Raw genomic sequence first — 17,424 nt, 5'->3', positions numbered from 1 at the left:
TCTTTTATTACCAAAAAAAAAAAAAAAAAAAAAAGGCTCCTCCGAGAAGCATACGGGGTTTTATTGCTTTCACGAGCGATGCCAAGTCAGTCCAGTTTTCTCTGAAGTGAAATCACACGTGGTGCATTCCTGTGCTCTGCAATCCCGTGCCAGGAGGCTCCGGCCGGCGCTGAACCTTTCCCCCGGAGCTGAGCTGTGCTCCGCATGGGATGGCCGCTCTCTTCCGTCACACTCGGGCGTCAGAGGTGACACCATATCCGCGTCGTGCAGCAAGCGGCAGCGCTCCCGGCTAACTTGGGTTGGCTGGTACGGATGGACCCACAAAGCAGCGATGGAAATAAAGTAACTTGGGCTAAACTCAAGCTGAAGACCAAGAGTTAAAGATCAGGTTCCTTTGCTCTCGCTGGCAGCTTAACGCAAGCTAAAAACGTATTATTTTATTTGTAGCACAGCTGTATCTAAAGCAATACATCAAGATGTCCATATATGCACAGGCTCCGAACCGCAGAAATGCTTTTTGGCTGCGCTCGATCTCACCAGAAAGCTCAGGGATAAACTGGACGACCTCTTCCCGCCCGGTTCCTTACAATCCTCCTCACCACGCACGCACGCTCAGCGAACCGCAACACCTCTGCGGCAAACGAGGCTCCCCCGGGCAAGAGCCGGCAGCTGCTTCCCAGCCGCCTTCCTGTGTGCAAGCAACCCGACTACGCGGAGCATTTACACCAGGCTCGTCTCTCCTCAGAGCCAGGATTAGGCCCTCGATGACTGTAGAAAAGGGTTTGGGGGGACAGAAAAGAAATGCATGGGTGCCAGGTCTCCAGAAGTTAAGGGTTTGTTGCAGCCTGTTCCCTCTTGGGGCAAGTTTGAGGGGTGTTTGCAGGCAAGGAGAAGAGAAATATATGGGATGCTTCAAGTATAAATTGCTTCAGAAGTCATCTGTTCATGGCCTCAGAGTCAGAGCCTTCAATATATCTTCTTTATTAAAATCCGGACACAATGAGCCCAGAAGTGCCCACCTTTGTCAGGGTTGGATTGGCAACTCGCTTGGAGCCCTGGGGCCATGCCTAATTTGCATCTCATTTACACAGATGTTCATTAAAATTAATGCTTTAAGACATAAAATCTGCCTGCCTTTGAGCCTTCTGGACAGACAGATCAAAATCGCTTCTGGAGATCCCCAGCAATCAAATTCCCCGAATGATGAGCTCTGCCTTCCACATGCAGGTCCAAGGAACACATCTGGAGACCTTATTCCCCGAACTGAAAAGCCGCCTCTGGCCCTCATCAGACACATTTTGGATTGCAAAAAAGAAGCATGCGCAAAGGAGACAGTTTTGATGCTGTCCACTAGCAGCCGATATTAGACACTGAGGAATAAAAGCCAACGCAACCCAAAAAGCCCTCTCCCAAACAGCGCAATTGCCTGCGCTCAAGGAGATTGAGTCAGGAGAAAGATCTCCAGCAGCACCATTCCCACCTGCAGCCACCCCAAACCTTGCTGCTTTGCAATTCCTAGGATTGGAGAGGAAACCTATGGGAGCAAGACCGGCTGCAAAGCTCTTGGAGCTGCCATGCACAGCCGCATTTTGGCTCGGGAACCGAAGCGTGCTGCCAACGTTCAGCACGGAGGGAGACCACCGCGGCTCGCAGCCTCCGGGGTGGCGACGCAGTTCGCACGCGCGGCTTTTTCCTTCCATCGTTTTCCCTTCCCATGCGCTCAGCGAGCGCTGGACCGGCGCGCTTCCCTCCCCCATGGTGAAATCCGTCTCCTGCTCCCACCCTCGTGGACAAGCCACGAACCCGAACGCTGGTGCTAGTGCTCTGGGAGACTCCGGCCTGGCCACGGCTCCCACCACTGCCGGCCACCACGGAGCAGCTCCGGGGCCCGCGGCCGGGTTCGCTCTGCTCGCAGGGCTGGCTCGCCGCTGGTGGGCTGCACTCTCGCCCCACTTCCCTGCCAAATTTTGCAGCAGTCTTCAGGGAGGAAGGTCACTCAGCACCGTAACATGAGTGGTTTAGCAAGAAGTGTTTGCTAAGCAATTTTTTTTTTTTTTTCCTATTCCGCTGCATTCCCTGCTTTCCCCAAAGCCCCAGCCAGCCCGTGCCGCTGCTCTCCCGCCTGCGCATTCACCGCGGAGTAAAGACAGTCTCTGCTCCCAGGTTGCGATGCCCTTCCATGCGCCGATCGATAGCTGGGACAGCAATTTCCCTTAGAGAGAACCATAAGATGAGGCTTGACAAATATCTGCTGTGCAACGTTTATGATTCGTGCAAAAATGTTTGCTCTCCGGATAAGCTGTTCACAGGAGGAATGTCACTACGTAACGGTCATGACTCCAGCCCCCCTTGTAGCTTCTCCCCCATTTTATTTGCAGCCATCGCATAGCAAAGCCCTAAAATCACTACCGCAACTTTCATTGTTCTGCTAAGCTTTTTGCAAAGACCTCAGCTGCACCCGGTGGCCTCAAAGGCTAACGAGTGACTCCTGATAAGGACACTGCCTCCCCACCAACCTGCCACCGGCTCATACAGCTGTGGCCACTGTTGTCTTAATGGATCATCTTTGAGATCACTGAGATTTAGACCACTCGCAACCGTTACGATCGAGCAAACTGCAACGAGATTGAGTTTCATCATCATTTCTAATGAGAGCTGCTCAGCCAGGAGCAATCCCTTTCTATGCAGGAAAGTTTCACTGGTTATACACATCAGAACCTCCTTTCTGGGTGTATTTGTTCCAAGCAACTGTGTGTGGTCTTTTTCGTCTTTTGTTTTTCCCCTAACGATGAAGTTAAATCCCTCCCAAACGACGCAAGTTCAAAGCAAGGGGCCGCCTAACACAGAGGCACCGGCAATACGATCAGATGGGTTTGAATTCGCCCCGTGAGCGATAAGCCCAAACTGTTCCTTGGATAGGCAACCCCTAAACAGAAATACCTTGTCCTGGTTAAGGCTTCGCAGAGCTATTCAGTGATGGAACGGGATCAATTAGCCATGTGATGGAAAGTAAATGGCTGTAAAAGTGCCTCCCCCCCCCCAACACCCATTATCACCAGGATACAAGCGGCAAGATGTAAATCAGGCCAATCATCAACTACAGAACAAATCAGTAATAGAAGTTTCACAGCAAGAGAATTTCTAAGCAGTATTAGTGCAATTAATGTAGTGTAACAGCGTGACCCGGCACCATAATACCGTATAGAAATCAAGCACACTGCAAACCTTTTCTCGCTAAATGTTTCATGCAAGCCTAGATGGCCTCTATCAGTTCCTTGCAGAAAGCACGAAAAGCCTACAGCAAAACTTAACTTTGCCTTGGCTTTATTCCCTGTGTGCATCTCTTCTCCCACAGTTTATCTGTGGCTTTATTTGTAATGAAGGACCCAGAGGTGGAAGAATGTGTCCCAAGTGAAGCGAACAACAAGCAAAAATGCCAGGACAGGTAGAAAGACCTACAGGATGATCTGAGGTGGACTAGACTCTCAGACGATGCCAACTTACAGTTCAAATAGACTCAGAAACATTCCTCCCTCTCCAAAAATCTAAATACCAACCACCTCTAAAAGCCATGAGGTATTGGCACTCTAACATTAGACCACTGCCAGGAAAACAGAGAAAAGGTTTTTTCTCCCATCACAAAATCTTTTCATCACAGACTATCAATTCCAGCAGTTGATTTTATATTCTCCAGAGCAGAGGGTGTTTTACTGCACCAAGCGCGCTGACATTTCAGTAACAAACAATGAAGTCACAATAACTTGAAGAACAGCAGTCTTAAACGAAGGGCCACGACACTAGACAGACCTTTAAGCACCAAATACCACTTAAGAAATGTCATAGCATAAAGACTTACCTTGAAGTCCGCCAGCTGCTGGTTGATGATTTCCACCTCTGTGCCCACCACCCACTGCAACGCCTCGTTCTCTTCTGCTGCTGTGGTCATGTGGGTCAGCTCCTTCAGCCTGCTGTAAAAGTCCTCGACACGAGACAGTGTTGTTTCTACCTGCTCTTGACGGTTCTTGCCTCTCTCGGTCAGTTTGCTGCACTGTTTATTTAGTGTCTCCAGTTCACGTTTGAGTCCTAACAAATCAGGGCTCCCTTCGTCCTCCAGCATTTTCTTACATTCATTTTCAGAAGCTTCAATGTCAGATTTCAGCTGTTGGAGTTTGCCCAGGAACATACGAACATCCTCTGCTTGAGAGTGAAGGCTGTCAGAGTCTCTCCCAATGGGGCCCATGCTGTCTAGCTCATCATCAAGATCTGCCAGTTGAGAGAACATCTCCCTGACCCGATTATTGAACTGGCCGATCCCTTCAAGCTTGTTTTCCATGAGCATACAGCAGTCGTTTACTTTCTGCTTCACAGCTTTAAAGTCTTGCTGAGCCACCTCAGCTTGGCATAAGAGCTGGGAGCAGTCAGACCCATCTGGGGCATCTTCTACTAGACCTTGAGTGAAGTTTTTCAGATAATCCACTTGTGGCTCAAGGGCCTGCAGCACCTCCTGCTGTGCTCTGAGCTTCTCCAAGTTCTTGTTGCTGCAGGCTTGTGGCCCTAGTGCATCATAGATCTCCAGCTGGTGCTTAGCCCCTTCCAGCTTCTTCTCAATGTTCTTGAAGCTCTCTTGAAACTCTTTGAGCCTCTGTGACATTTCTTCAATGGAGCCTGTCTTGGCTTGCAGCTCTTCTGTGATGGCATCCATCTTCTGATTGATCCCAGCCTTCTCATCCCGAACATCATCCTCATCAGTCTGAGAAGCATCTATCAGGATGTCAGCAGCACTGTTCAGCATCTCAAGCAAGGAGCGGCGCTTCTCCACGTCACTCAGCAAAGCCTTTGATCTCAGAAGAGTTGCCTCCAGCTGCACAGGATCCAGAGTTACTTCCAGCTCTGACATCTTTGTCTTACAGTCTTCCACCCAAGGGAGAAGGTCTTCCGTGTGCCGTTGGTACTTCTGAGCCTTCTGCAAACAGTCCTTGAGTTTGGAGTGTCTATCAGCAACCTGCTTGCTGAGCTCTTCCCAGTGTGTTTTGAGGCTGACCAACTGGTTTTGCAGAGTAGTCTTTTCCTCCCCAGGCTGGACAGAAAGCAGCAAAGATTCTCCCTCAGCTACGATCATCTCATAGGTGCCACTGTGTTGGTTGAGGCTCTTCTGGAACTCTTCTTGTTCCTGAATTTGGCTCTGCAGCCTCTCCAGTTTAGCAGAAATGGGTTGGCTCTGAGCTTGCTGGCACAGCTTGTCATCTAGCCAGGTCCTCAGTTCATCAAACATATGCTGGAACTGCTGGGAGCTTGCAAGCGCAGTCTGCAGTCGGTTCATCCGGTCGGCTGAAATGGAAATAAGATTAGAACGCTACAATTAAGCTGGAATTAAATAAACAAAGTGCAATCATCTTATATCATCTCAGATGCACTAACTGTGTTTTGATTAACAGGAAGGAGCTCTTTCTATTGCATCACTAGCCTTTTTGTTCACTGGTTCATGAATTTCTTAAGAATTAGTAAGTAACAATAATGCAGTAGAGTCAGTCCTCCTGACTAATATCTAAATGCAACCTCTTGAGAACCAAAAGGGGCATCCCGGGATTAGAGGGTGACCACTGTGTCTTCTCTACTCCCCATTCTGAAGTTAGGGGCCATTTTTTTTTCCAAGAACAATATATGCCACACTTCAACAAGCTTGTCCGGCTTGCTGAAGAGCTACATGATGTGCTTTCAGTACCAGGACTAGACACCTCTGCACACGCTCCAGGCCTCTTGCCTGAGGATGTTTGGAGTGAGAACTCTCCTGTGCTTCGTACCGTGTGAAACACCCATGTGGTGCTTTAGTAAAAATGATGTYACCTTTCCCCTACTATTCTCAGAAACCTAGTGATGGGAGTGCCCTGTGGTAAAAAAAATAGGGAGAGGAGTTGGACATCCCAACATCTTATAACTAACTTCTCCATGCTGTCTCACCTGCCAGGTCTTCCAGCCCTTTGAGAGGAAGCGCCACTGTCTCCAAACGTTTCCTTAACTCATCTTTGAGATACTGCTCCCCAATCAGAACAGACAGGTCATCACAGAGGGTCTGAGCCTCTGCGATCTCCTCTTCCAGCTGCTCTAGGTCAGAGCGGATCTCACTGGTTTCCTCCAGCTGCTGTTTCACGGCATCGGGCTGTGTGCTGAYGGCAGACTGGCTGCTCAGACGCTGCCCAACTGCCTTCACCTTCTCGGACAGGCCTTGGAGCAATTCCTGGTACTGGGTGCTCTTCACTATGGCTTGGTCAATTTGGCTGGAACGGGAGTTGAGACGCTCCGTTAGCTCCGACCATTTCTGATTAACCCCTTGGAGCTCTTCCCGCACCTGGTTAGTCGATGGAGAAACATCTCCAGGGCCGGTTAAGATGCTCTGAGCCGCCTGGTTGAGCTGCTCATGCTGTTGTCTGCGAGCTTCAAATTCCTTCAGCATAAACTGGAACAGAAATAACATAAAAATGTTTGCATAAAACTGACAGCTCCGAGTACACACAGTCAAAACAAACCAGACCTCCAGGGGCTTTATCCAGTCCACGGAACCACTAGGAACAAACCAAGACACGCCTGGGCAGGACAGCGGGTGGGCAGGGGAGATCGCAGTTTACTGTGACCTTTCAACTTAAAAACCTGGGAGGGGTCTGCGATTCTAGCGATAAAGTACTTTGCTCTCTCTCTTTTATGTCCTCCTGCTGTGTAATGTAATGTCAACCAGTTAGATGAGAAGAAAATCTAATTATGTTAACCGGGGCGTTTTATTTTATGATGTGGCCAGTTACAGACATGTTTGGATTTGGGAGCACTAGGTGCAGGCAGGGCAGGCTGCCAGGCGGTGCCCCAGGCAGAGGGCAGCATTAATGAGTCCTGCAGAGCATCAGCGCAGGTCTTCTCAAAGCAATTTCACTCTCCGAGAGGGGCCAGGTGAGTCAGTGACGAGTCAATCCAGYGCAGGGAACAGGGCTCGAGCACGGCGCCCATTTCAACTCACGCACCACAGTTTGCACTCAGCAGGGTTTGGAGGACTTGGGAGAAGAGACCTTAGATCTGTAACTGAGTAGGCTGCTCTCCTACCACTCACTGCGTGGCAGAGCATTTGCAGAGCACTTTTATGGCTAGATAAATAATCTAGTAGCCAGCAGAGGTTTGCATTTTCCTCCTCACACAGAAACATTCACAGCTTAAGCCTCAAAGCCCGCAATTTTCCACTTCAGATACCAGAAGAGACTCCCTCCCTCCTCATCCCTAAACTGCCGAGGAGACGCGCGCCCAGCTCCCGGCTCACCTGGACCTGCTGCTTCTGCGCGTTCAGCATGTTCGGGTCGATGGAGAGGGGTCCCAGCACGCTCATCATGAGCTCCTTCTCCAGGAGCCAGGGGCGCAGCTGCGCTTCGGCAGCCTGGAAGCTGGCCAGCTGGTTCGCCGATTCCTCCAGCTTCTGCTGCCGCTCGGCTGTCGCCTGGTTGGCTCTTTCCCACCTGCAATCTGAGGAAACGGCTGCGTTGGCAGTGGTCGCGCCACCCGCCAGCCTGCCCCTCCACCRAGCGGGATTTTCACCCTCCCTGTGATTCATCCACCGGTGGAAACCTCCACAGCTTTTCAGGAAAACTAGCGTGGATCTGTTCACTCTCAATCTCATAAGCCATTATCCATTTCTAACGGCAGCGTGGTCTTGGGGCTCATAGAAAAACCTTGCCATCGGGATTTTTGCATTCTAGTCACTACGGCCACGAGCTGCTCTGACCTTGGGTAAGCCATTTCACGTCTCTGGCTCAGACACCAGCTCCATTAAATGAGGATACTCTCATGTGTATCAGACCTCAAACAGCACATTCAGATTACGTGGACAGAGAACTCCATAAACATATTCCTGCTATTTCAAAGAAGAAAATCTCTGGACTTCTTTTTAAATATTCAGCCTTGTTTAGTCAACATTTAATTACCTTGGATAGCCTTACTAATGACTAGAATTTTGTATCAAGCAGTGAAGCTTTTATTCAAAGTAATCAACTCATGTTGCTAATGCTTTTTTTTTTTTCTTTCTTTCTTTTTAAAGAAGTAATTTAAGGAGGCAAGTCTTTGAAATATACATCCATCATAGAGATTTTATTAATCATGACAGTGCTCATCTCAGGAACACCCTGTACACCAGACAGCTTGGAGATAAGTTCGTTATTTACTAAATTCTAATTAGAAGTGACTCTGCTCTGCTATGACTTTGGAGTCGTCCTGCAATCCTGGATTGCTCCTAATATGATGTTTCAGGACAGAAACCTCAGCAAATCCTTCAGGCACTTACTCAGRTCTTCCTGCATCTTCTTCCAATTTGCTGCTTCTGGAGAATCTGGATATTTCTCCAGCAAATCGGAAAGTGCTTCCTTTACTTTCTGGATCTTCCCTGAATTCTGTTCCAATTCAGCCAGGAAYGCCTGGAAAATAAACCATTTGCATTTCTTAAGATACAGGGAAAAGAATAAAATCACCGAGTAGGAACAAAGCAGCAGCTACAAACTGGAGTTGAACAATTTCTGTTCTTTGCACTTTAGGGGAATCATTTCATTTTATTAGCACTATCATCAGCTAACTTGGCTCCAAGAGCAGAAGAAAGGATAGAGAATTGCTTTCCAAGAGAAGCTGCAGTGACCCAACAACAAGGGCTATAGACAAGCTTCCCTTTCTCTGAGCCAAATGCCTGTAAGCAATAGGTCTAGAAACCGAAGAGGGTGAAGCACACCATGAGGCTTCCTGCTCCATGGACCGCCTGGCGTTCCCTTCTTGTGAAAGCCAAGGACAGATTTTTGTTGCTCATACTTTTAACCTTGAGGTAGTAAAGTACATCTCCAAGAAACTTTGGGTCACAATGCTCAGGTCCCATTTTTGCTCTGCAGGAGAAGTTACCTTGTTGTGCTCAGCCTGGGCTCTCATCGTCTCTGTCTTGGTAGGCGAGGAGGAGGCGTCCAGCTCGGACAAGGTTCGTTCCTTCGATTCCAGCCACTTCAGCATCGAACTCGCCTCCTCCTGCACTTCTTGCATCTTCTCCAGCATAGCCGAGAGCTGCTGCTGGCGTTCCCGCAGCRCCACACCAAGGCCCTCATACTGCTGGTTCACGTCCGACACATCACACTGGATTTCCGTCAGATCTAATTGCAAAAACAACAGCCTGAGATGAGGAACGCTGCCTGTATTGCCACTCGTAACCTGGACGAGCAGGTACTAACCTAGCCTTGGGCAGCCGCAGGCCTCCTGTCTGCCCAAGACCAGCAATGTCAGGTTATCACCACCCGCCATGCCACAGGGGCTCTTCTGCTTGCATCACATATAGACAGTGACAGTTTGCAAACAAAGCAAATGCCTTCATATTCGTGACACTGATGCAAGCTGAGCCGCGCTCTTCCCGTGTCAGTGCTAATACAGCGTTAAATAATTTGACACCAAAATAGAAAGCCATTTTTACGCATCTATTATTTTGTTGAACCAGTGAACTAACAGCAGATAATGGGGCAATAATTAAAACTGCACTTCAGATCGAAGGGCTGGATGGTGTTATAATCCCTTAGAACCAATAAATGTAATTGCAGGCCTTAAAATGATCTCCCATTTATCAGCTCTTAACACCATCTGACAGGGTGCCAAGGTGTTGTCACTCCCAAAAGCTCCCTTCCGTCCTGCCCATCTCCGTCCTTCAGCCTGACCTACATCCTCCGTCACAGCCACCTGCCTGCCCCACACCGCGACTCCGGCCACCGCACGGCGCTGCTGAGAGTTTGGAAGCCCATTTGCAGGCTCATTTCCCTTGCCATGGGATGCCGGTGTCACGTTGCGGTCTCTCTCCCACGGATGAAAACGCACACTGCTGCACGGGGCACGGACAAGACAGACGGGGACGCAGCGGCGCGGCCTCTACGCGGCACAGCGGGGACGGCGGGCTCACCTTTGCAAGTGTGGTATCCGTTCACACTGCCTACCGACCCTCCCAGCGCGGGCAGCACAGAACCTGAGCAGAGGGGACGGGGACGGACAGAAGGACAAGACAGACGCGTTAGGAGTGCAGACAGCGAGCAATGAACACCGGCGCTCAGCTCCCAAGCGAGCGCTGGCCGTCGTGCRAGGCCAGCGCGAGCCCGAGCGTGAGCCCGTCACACGGCACGGGACAGCGCAGCCCTCCACGACACGGAGCACACGGCACCAAGCGAACACACGCCATGCCCAGGGGCCCGTTCCTCTGCTCCCGACGAAACGCAGGGGCTCTCCCGCAGCCCCGCGCAGTAAGAGCTCAGCGCTAAGCGATCAGCGTTAGGCAGCCAATTGCTTTGGTTTCGAGCCCTTTTTTCTTTTTTTCTTCTGCCCCCTTGCTCCCCCGGAGGGGCCCCTGTCCTGCTGTACAAGGAGGAGCCAGAAGTGGACGAGCCGGACGCTCCCTGCAACCAGGCCCTAAGAGGGACTTTGTGAATTATAACAGCAAGGGAGACTGCTGAAGCCTTATCACACCCTCACTGAAGAGATTAACTCTCCCAAAGAGATTAACTCCCCCATATTCGCTTTTTCTTATGGGATGAAGCTATTTAAGCACGACTTGGTGCACGGACAYGTTCTCGTTGCAAAGAGGCTCTGAGGATGATGCATCAGAGCAGTGTTGTCTTTGGGATCCACTCCAGATGCCTCAGTTACATCCACAGTCAAAACAGGATTCTTCAGAAATATTATTGAGCAAGATTCTCGCTTTGAAACCATGCAGAAACAACTACCACTCGGTTTAAAGCTCTCYGACTCGTAAGGGATTGCAGCTTCCAAATGTCACCCCGAGTTTGTAAGGGGAAGGTTTGCCCCACACGGGGAGGAACGTGGCAGTGCTCTGKGCTGGTAACATCACCCAACACTTTTTAAGGGCAGGTGAACTCCAAATTAAAACTCCCATGAAAGTTTTGGGCTGGCAGCAGGCAAATACTAGTACGGAATTTAGCAAAGATATTGGCTTAACCACCCCAAATCTTGGAACCTTTAATGAGCACAGAATGACAAGATATTCAGCGTCGTCTCCGAAAGGAGCTGGGGCTCTGCTCGCTCCTGCTGCGTGCCAGCTACCGAATCCCTCGTACGCCGGGCTGCGCGCTCCCTCCCCGTGCTCCTTGGAGGTCTCCCATCGAGCTGCTAATCAAGTTAACCCCGACAAACATATCTAGACCGTAAATTCTCATTTAGTACAGCTTTTGCCCTAAATGCCCATCAACGATGAGAGTCCAGGGACTTGTCCTCACGAGTTGGATGATATCTTTTAGGCTGTTTCCAAACAAACCAGACATAATCTCATTGCTTCACAGACTTAGAGCCAGGAAAGAAACTAGTAAATCAAGCCTGAATATCACAGTCTTAAATTTCATCCAGATATAAARCCCAAAGACTGGAGTTTGATTAAAACATCTCAGGCCTCAGGAGGCTGAAGCTCATCATTGGCAGAAAACAGGAGAGGGCCACATCCAAACGGCTTCCATCTCCCTGYAGCGCCGAGAGCCTGGACGTACGAGCTACTGCAGCGTGAGGCTCCTGTACTGCGGCCGAGCAGCAATAAGTGTTTGCACACTTGGCCCGTGGTGAACACGGGGTAATTCAGTGCTCACGGCACTGCAGAAAGTTGAAGACACTGCGTTACCTGGCAGTGGGGGGCTCAGAGCGCTCAGCTGAAGCCGTAACACAACAAGTTCAGCAGCTCCACCACCGCTCTGAGCCCCGCGGGACTCAGGCCACTGCCGGCCTTTGGAAGTTTGTTAAAAAGGGAAAATAACCCCATTTTTTTTTGCTTGATGCAGGCACATTCACAGAGCAGTGAAAGCAAGCAGACCACAAAGGAAGGGGGCTCTGCACAGGAGCGGYGTCTCCGGGAGAGCAGGGCTGCCACTCACCTGTCTTGGCCTGGGTCTCGGGGGACGTAATCTCCACTATCAAGCTCTCTAGGGCAGCCCCTTTGCGACTGATCTCCTCCACCTGGGCCCCCTTCCCTGTCCATTCCTCCAGCAGGATCTATATATATATATATATATATATATATAATAAAAATAAAACAAAATAAAATAAATTAAAGGCTGGGATCAGAGCCTGCGCTTCCCCCCGCAGCCCCATCGCCTCCCACCGCGGGGAGAAGCCAGCGCTGCGGCACCGGGACGCAGCCCGCAGCTACCGCTAAGGGCACGTTCATGCAGCGCAAGCCGACTGCATTGAGAAAGTGGGTGTCTTCATGTTTATTTTTGTCCGAGGGAATCAAACAGTAAAACGCTGTTCCCTAACTAGCGGGTCTGGCACAGGAAACATTATTTTCCCTCCTACTGTTTCTGGGACCTCCCTCCCACTCCAGATGCAACCCAACCTCACATGAGTTCAGTCCCCGCAGCTTCCCGTATTGTCCCCGGGTTAATCAGAGGCTGGCTGTGTTCCTGTCTCGGATACAGCGGCCTCCAGGTGACTCAACAGGATGCTGTGCTCCCTCTGAGTCAAACCCTTGACACATCCTGATTTAAAGCATCGCTGGTGCCGGAGAGGAACGGGGGCTCCAGTGACAGGAGGCGGCCTTTGATGTCTAGCGAGGAGAAGCGCACAGCAAAAATGAGTGTACGCCGGACTCCCACTCCCGAATTCCTCCCCAGGCAGGCAGGGAGGAGGGAAGGGAAATCGGATTGCTGGGGGGAAAAAAAAAAAACCCGAAGAGCCTCCATATGTTCCAAGTTAGCTGCTGCAAGTCAGGAGCGAACGGGGACACCTAACCGCYGGTGCCCTCTCCCCGCGGGCCCCCGCCAGGGCCCTGCGCGCTCTCCCTTCCGCGCTGAACACAGACTGCTGCAGCCCGGGAGCGGCCGGATTACAGCGGGCATAAACCCCCTCGCAGGACCCTGTCCCGGGAGTCACTGCACGCTCCGGCGTTTCCCCACGGCTTGCCGACTCCCCAGCGCGTCTCCGCGGCCCTCTGCCCACCTGGAGCTGCCGCATGCGCTTCTGCAGCTCCTGGGTGCCCAGGGAGGTCTCTGCGGACGGCACGTTCCCTTCGCTCTCCTTCAGCCACTTCCTCACGGCTCCCACCAACTTTCGGAAATCGTCCAGTTGCTCCTGGCAGGCTGAGGCATCCTTTTCTCTAAGAGTGAAAAGGTTTCGGAGAGTTAGAGCTCGTGCTTTGCGTTGCAATTACCATGGCTTGAATGCAGCACAGTTGTGGCTCCAGGAGCCTTGGTTTTTTTCCCCCCGATGAGTTGCTGCTTAGCAACGTTGTGCTCGGTGCCAGCCGAAACGGGGCGCAAGCTGCAGCCTGCCGCCCCCCGGCGCGACGGCACCTCCGCCCAGCGGCTGCCCACTGCGGTGTGGATGCACCGGCGGGCAACGCGGGGTGCTGCTCCCGCGCGACCAGGGTCGGACGGGCGGCGGAAAGCTCGCTGCAACCCGCTGCCTGCGCTGCACCRGGCTCTCGGCGCCGGCAAGCGCAGCTTTGGGGAAGACGGAGCCCATTCGCGCCGGGCCTCGGCTCGTGCCGGCCACCTGCAGCCCGGGGAAAGGCCGGGCTCTGCCGCCCTCCTGCRCTGACCGCAGCTGCGAGCCGCTCGCCCGGAGGCAGCTTGCTGCGCGGCACTGATTTCCTGGGGATTATCATGAAATTCATCTGCTTTTCCCCATCACCTTTCCTTATTCACCAGGGACTTTGGAGCCCTGGCCTGGGAGGTGGGATGCACTGGGAACACCGGCGAGCTCCGGCCCCGCTGTCAGCCAGCCCCTGGCCGTGCCGCCATGGCTGGTTCCAGCTGAGGATGCTCCTACGGGATCCTCTTTAACCCCACTTTAAGGGGACCCTGCGGAGAGTCTGCTCTGCTCCGTCACCGCCCAGAGCACGCAGCCGGGGCCGGCTCCTACTTGGCCACCAGCACCCCGCTCCGCTCCCCTCGAGCACGACGCTCCCCGCTCTCGGATCGGCGCGTGGCAGCCCACGCGCTCGGGAAAACATGAATGCCGGCTCCTGCAGCACCAGGAATTTTTCACAACGCCCCCGGCCAGGCTTTTTTTAAAGCACCCGCTGGAGAGAGCTGTGCTGCGTCTCCCGGTGTGGGAGGAGGAAGGCAGGAAAAGTTCGCTCGTGCCCCCCCATGGAAAGGAAATCTCCGGAGAGAGGGCTGTGCTCGCAGGGCGAAGCCACCCCCAGACGGGGCACACGGGGTGCCGGGACTCACCTCTCTTTCGCCACCTTCTGCAGCTGCAGGAAGTCTTTCTTCAGGCTCTGCACCTTCTCCTGCTGCTGGCAGGCGCCCGGGGGGAAGCCACAGGAGGCCAGCTCAGCCGCCAGGCGCTCCAAGGTGTCCAGGTCCTCCTGGTGCTGCCTCATCTCCGAATTCAGTTCCTGCCAAGAGCAAAGGACGATGCCAACCTTGTTCCCGCCACCAGATTCGGTCAAAGGGGGAAGCGAGGGGATGAACCAGGCAGCGCTGGATCCCGGTGAGCCGGAGAGACCCTCTGTAGGCAGCGCAGTGAATTACACCAGCGCCGAACGGGTGGATGCGGCTCCATCCCGCTTGCTTCTGAAGCTCTGGTTCAGCACAGCCTCTCCCTGGAGCAAGTCCCACCTTCCCCTGCCCCTTCCCTGCGGCCAGTTTAAGCCTCTCAGAGGCCACACAGCGAACTGAGCAGGGGGCTTAGTCCAGACCAAATCTAATCCAACCAAAGCACAGATGTTCAGTTTTGGGCCAGCTTAGAGCATTTCTGAGGCTGTGGCCAAACCACCCCCAGCAGAAGAGCACTTGTAGGAAGCTCGTGGAAGAGCCCAGTGCAGCTGTCACCGGACATTAGGAATCACAGCACCTCTAAGGGCTTCGGCACATCCACCACTGCGCTCACCGCCCCAACTGCTAACGCTTGGGCATTTTGCTGTATTAACCTGTGCAGTTTTTAACTGGTAAAGCCTTGCTATATTTGGTCTGACCCCTAAGAGATGGGCTAGAGATCCCTCCAGTAGATTAGCCTGGCTCCAGGGAAATGCCATTCCCATCTCTCACTGCTGGAAACAATTTCAGCTGCTCCACTCTCCCTCCCTTCCTCAAGCAAACAGCTAGCACGGTTCCTGCAGATCCTGACCATCTGGGAGAGAACCAGGGGGCTGTTTATCCAGGAACAAATTGCAAAAGGGCACTTTCTCGAAACCCTGCACAGCTGGAGTCTCCTCCCATCTTCGGGCAGGAGACCCCCATCTCACCTGGATGTGCTGGGAGAAGTGAGCAATGTCACGGTCCGGCTGGTTCCCAGATGCCAACATCCGAGCTCGGCTCTCCGTGAACTGCTGCAGCTTCTCTGAGAGCTGCTCGTACTGCTCGACCTTGGGGAGGAGGCCTTTGAGCGCATCCTCCTTCTCCCGCTGCTGCTGGCACAGCCTGCCAAAATGCTCCGTCACCTCTGCCAACTTCCCCTGCAGGGCAGAGGCCGTGGCGCTGTCTGCTGTCTCCATGAACCGCGTCACCATCTCGCGGGTGGCTTCCAGGCAGCTCTTCTGCCTGGCGATGTCCTGCTTCAGCTTCTGTTTTAAACACAAACACAGAAGATGCCATTTTAGGAAGGCACTTGAGCAAAACTGAACTAGCATGAAGAGGCTGGGCCGCCCTTTGGAACAACGACGGACATTTCCAGACGACCAGGATCATGCAAGACCAGTTTTCAACCCTAGTTCTCTTTCCTTTCTTATCTCCCCAATCTGACCTGCCTTTCCCCAGTGCCCGATATCTAAGCTAGTAGCTAGTTAAGGAGGAAGGGAGACTTTCAACAGTTCTGTGTCCTGGCTCAAAGAAATTAGGTAAAGGGGCTGTTCATGTTCCTTTTTGGGGGGGGGGTTGTGCATTCAGAATACCTTAACTAAACCCAGGCAACTACCTGCACAGCTCAGAAACTGGAGACAGACACAGCTATTTGAGGGAAGACAGCAAAGTGGCCATCCTTACCACGTTTGTGGCAAGCAAGTCCTGGATGGAGGCAGAGGAGAGAGCAGTCGGCTGTTCTCCCTCCAGACTCTTCTCGATCTCAGCCACCGACTGGAGGAGACTTTCCAGGCTCTCCTGGACGCTTTGGGACTGGGCAATGGATTTCTGCAGCAGATCGGAGCGCTCTGCCATCTGCTGGGAAAGGCTCTGGAAATGGCTCACGATGGCATCTGGAGAGGTCAGTGCAAAAAAATAATAATAATAAAAGATGTCAGAGAGGTCTTGAGCGTCTCATGTGGCATCCAGAGAGCAGTATGGACCACCTCACCCGTCGAGTTCAGAGCTGCAGCAACGCCTGCCAAACTCTGCCAGTGAATCCCCGTCCCCAAACTGAGCAACGAGACAGTAAACAAGAACCTGCAAGCCCTGAAGACACATCGTTGTAGCTGCCCCAGCACCTGCACCTTTGCCCCATCTTCCCCCAAATGAGAGACTTGCTCTTTCTTCCCTCTCTGGTTTGTCTTCACTTCCTCCCCAGCCATCCGTGCTAGTACAGATGGCTGTTTCGCTCTGTACCTGTGGTTTCCTGAACGCGTCCACGGTCAGGGGCCGGCTCTCCTTGTATCTCCAGCAGTGAACGAGCTGCTTTCTGGAGCTTCTCCACTGGCACCTGATGCTCAGCCAGGTTTCCTTGCAGCTGCTGCTTTGACACAAGACAAGACCAAAGTCAGCGGTCAGTCACACTCGAGAGACCTTCACCCGCTGGGAGCACAGTGCTCCACATAAACCCTCTTGAGGTTGCTGCTCGGGGACTTCCTGAGCCTGCAGGTATATCTTTGCACTTGGCCAGCAAAAAAAGCAAACAGATCAAGTCCTTGTTGCTGCTGACTTCTAACACTGCTTCTGCTCAGAGCAGAGGCTGAATTCCTGTACATACTCCAACCCTTCCCCAGAAGATCACCCAGAGATCACATACCTTAGCACTAGCAAGCTGCTTTTGGAGAACAGCAGGATCTGAAGAAACTGTCTCTGAGAGGAGTTTCCCAACTGCTGCTTCACTCTCCTGCAGCCACGTCCTGAGAGACTCTGCCACCTCCTGGAACTGCTGGTAGTGATCCAGCAGGGTGTTTAGGTGGGAGCCAAGCTTGGTGCACTGCAAAGGAGCAATAAGACATGATGTAAGGATGAACGCGAGTACAGAACAACCTGGGTGCCTCTGGAGAAAGCAGAGAAATCATTAAGGGGTGGGGGTGGAATCAATCTTGCCATGTCTTAGAGGAATTATAGGAGACAGCATGCAGACAAACACCAAGAGAGAGAGTGTTATTCCAGCACAAGCCCTGGAAGAAGATGGTCCTTGTCTTACAGTCTGCATATGTGCTAAAAGCACAGTCAGATTCGGGGAAACTCTGCTATCATTACTTGTTTTACATGGAGAGGAAGAAAACAGCATCCAGGGGTTTAACTCCCGGCTTTGCAAAGC

General features: G+C 52.3%; 1 protein-coding gene across 6 annotated transcripts in view; it reads right to left on the bottom strand.

The window, feature by feature from the left end:
- Positions 1–39: 39 nt before the first annotated feature.
- Positions 40–17,424, bottom strand: part of LOC112975573 (microtubule-actin cross-linking factor 1, isoforms 1/2/3/5-like) — an 82,091-nt gene continuing 64,706 nt past the window's right edge. For 3 of the 6 annotated variants that reach the window (XM_026085861.1, XM_026085859.1, XM_026085860.1), the window contains exons 45-58: positions 16,918–17,094; positions 16,518–16,641; positions 15,963–16,171; positions 15,227–15,544; positions 14,211–14,377; positions 12,973–13,129; positions 11,910–12,027; positions 9,944–10,006; positions 8,911–9,152; positions 8,312–8,441; positions 7,298–7,497; positions 5,959–6,454; positions 3,857–5,328; positions 40–363 (exon numbers count right to left, since the gene is read on the bottom strand). In XM_026085861.1, coding sequence (XP_025941646.1) covers positions 70–363; positions 3,857–5,328; positions 5,959–6,454; positions 7,298–7,497; positions 8,312–8,441; positions 8,911–9,152; positions 9,944–10,006; positions 11,910–12,027; positions 12,973–13,129; positions 14,211–14,377; positions 15,227–15,544; positions 15,963–16,171; positions 16,518–16,641; positions 16,918–17,094 — 4,167 coding nt within the window. In that variant the 3' untranslated portion in view covers positions 40–69. Of the gene's footprint in view, positions 422–2,044; positions 2,213–3,856; positions 5,329–5,958; positions 6,455–7,297; positions 7,498–8,311; positions 8,442–8,910; positions 9,153–9,943; positions 10,007–11,909; positions 12,028–12,972; positions 13,130–14,210; positions 14,378–15,226; positions 15,545–15,962; positions 16,172–16,517; positions 16,642–16,917; positions 17,095–17,424 lie in introns of those variants that run through there. The other 3 variants (XM_026085864.1, XM_026085863.1, XM_026085862.1) reach the window with 3 other exon arrangements.

Source organism: Apteryx rowi, unplaced genomic scaffold (genome assembly GCF_003343035.1).
Source record: "Apteryx rowi isolate R43461 unplaced genomic scaffold, aptRow1 scaffold_68, whole genome shotgun sequence".
Lineage (NCBI taxonomy): Eukaryota > Metazoa > Chordata > Aves > Apterygiformes > Apterygidae > Apteryx > Apteryx rowi.
Note: the sequence above shows the minus strand (reverse complement) of the source record. Positions and strands in the feature narration are given on the sequence as shown.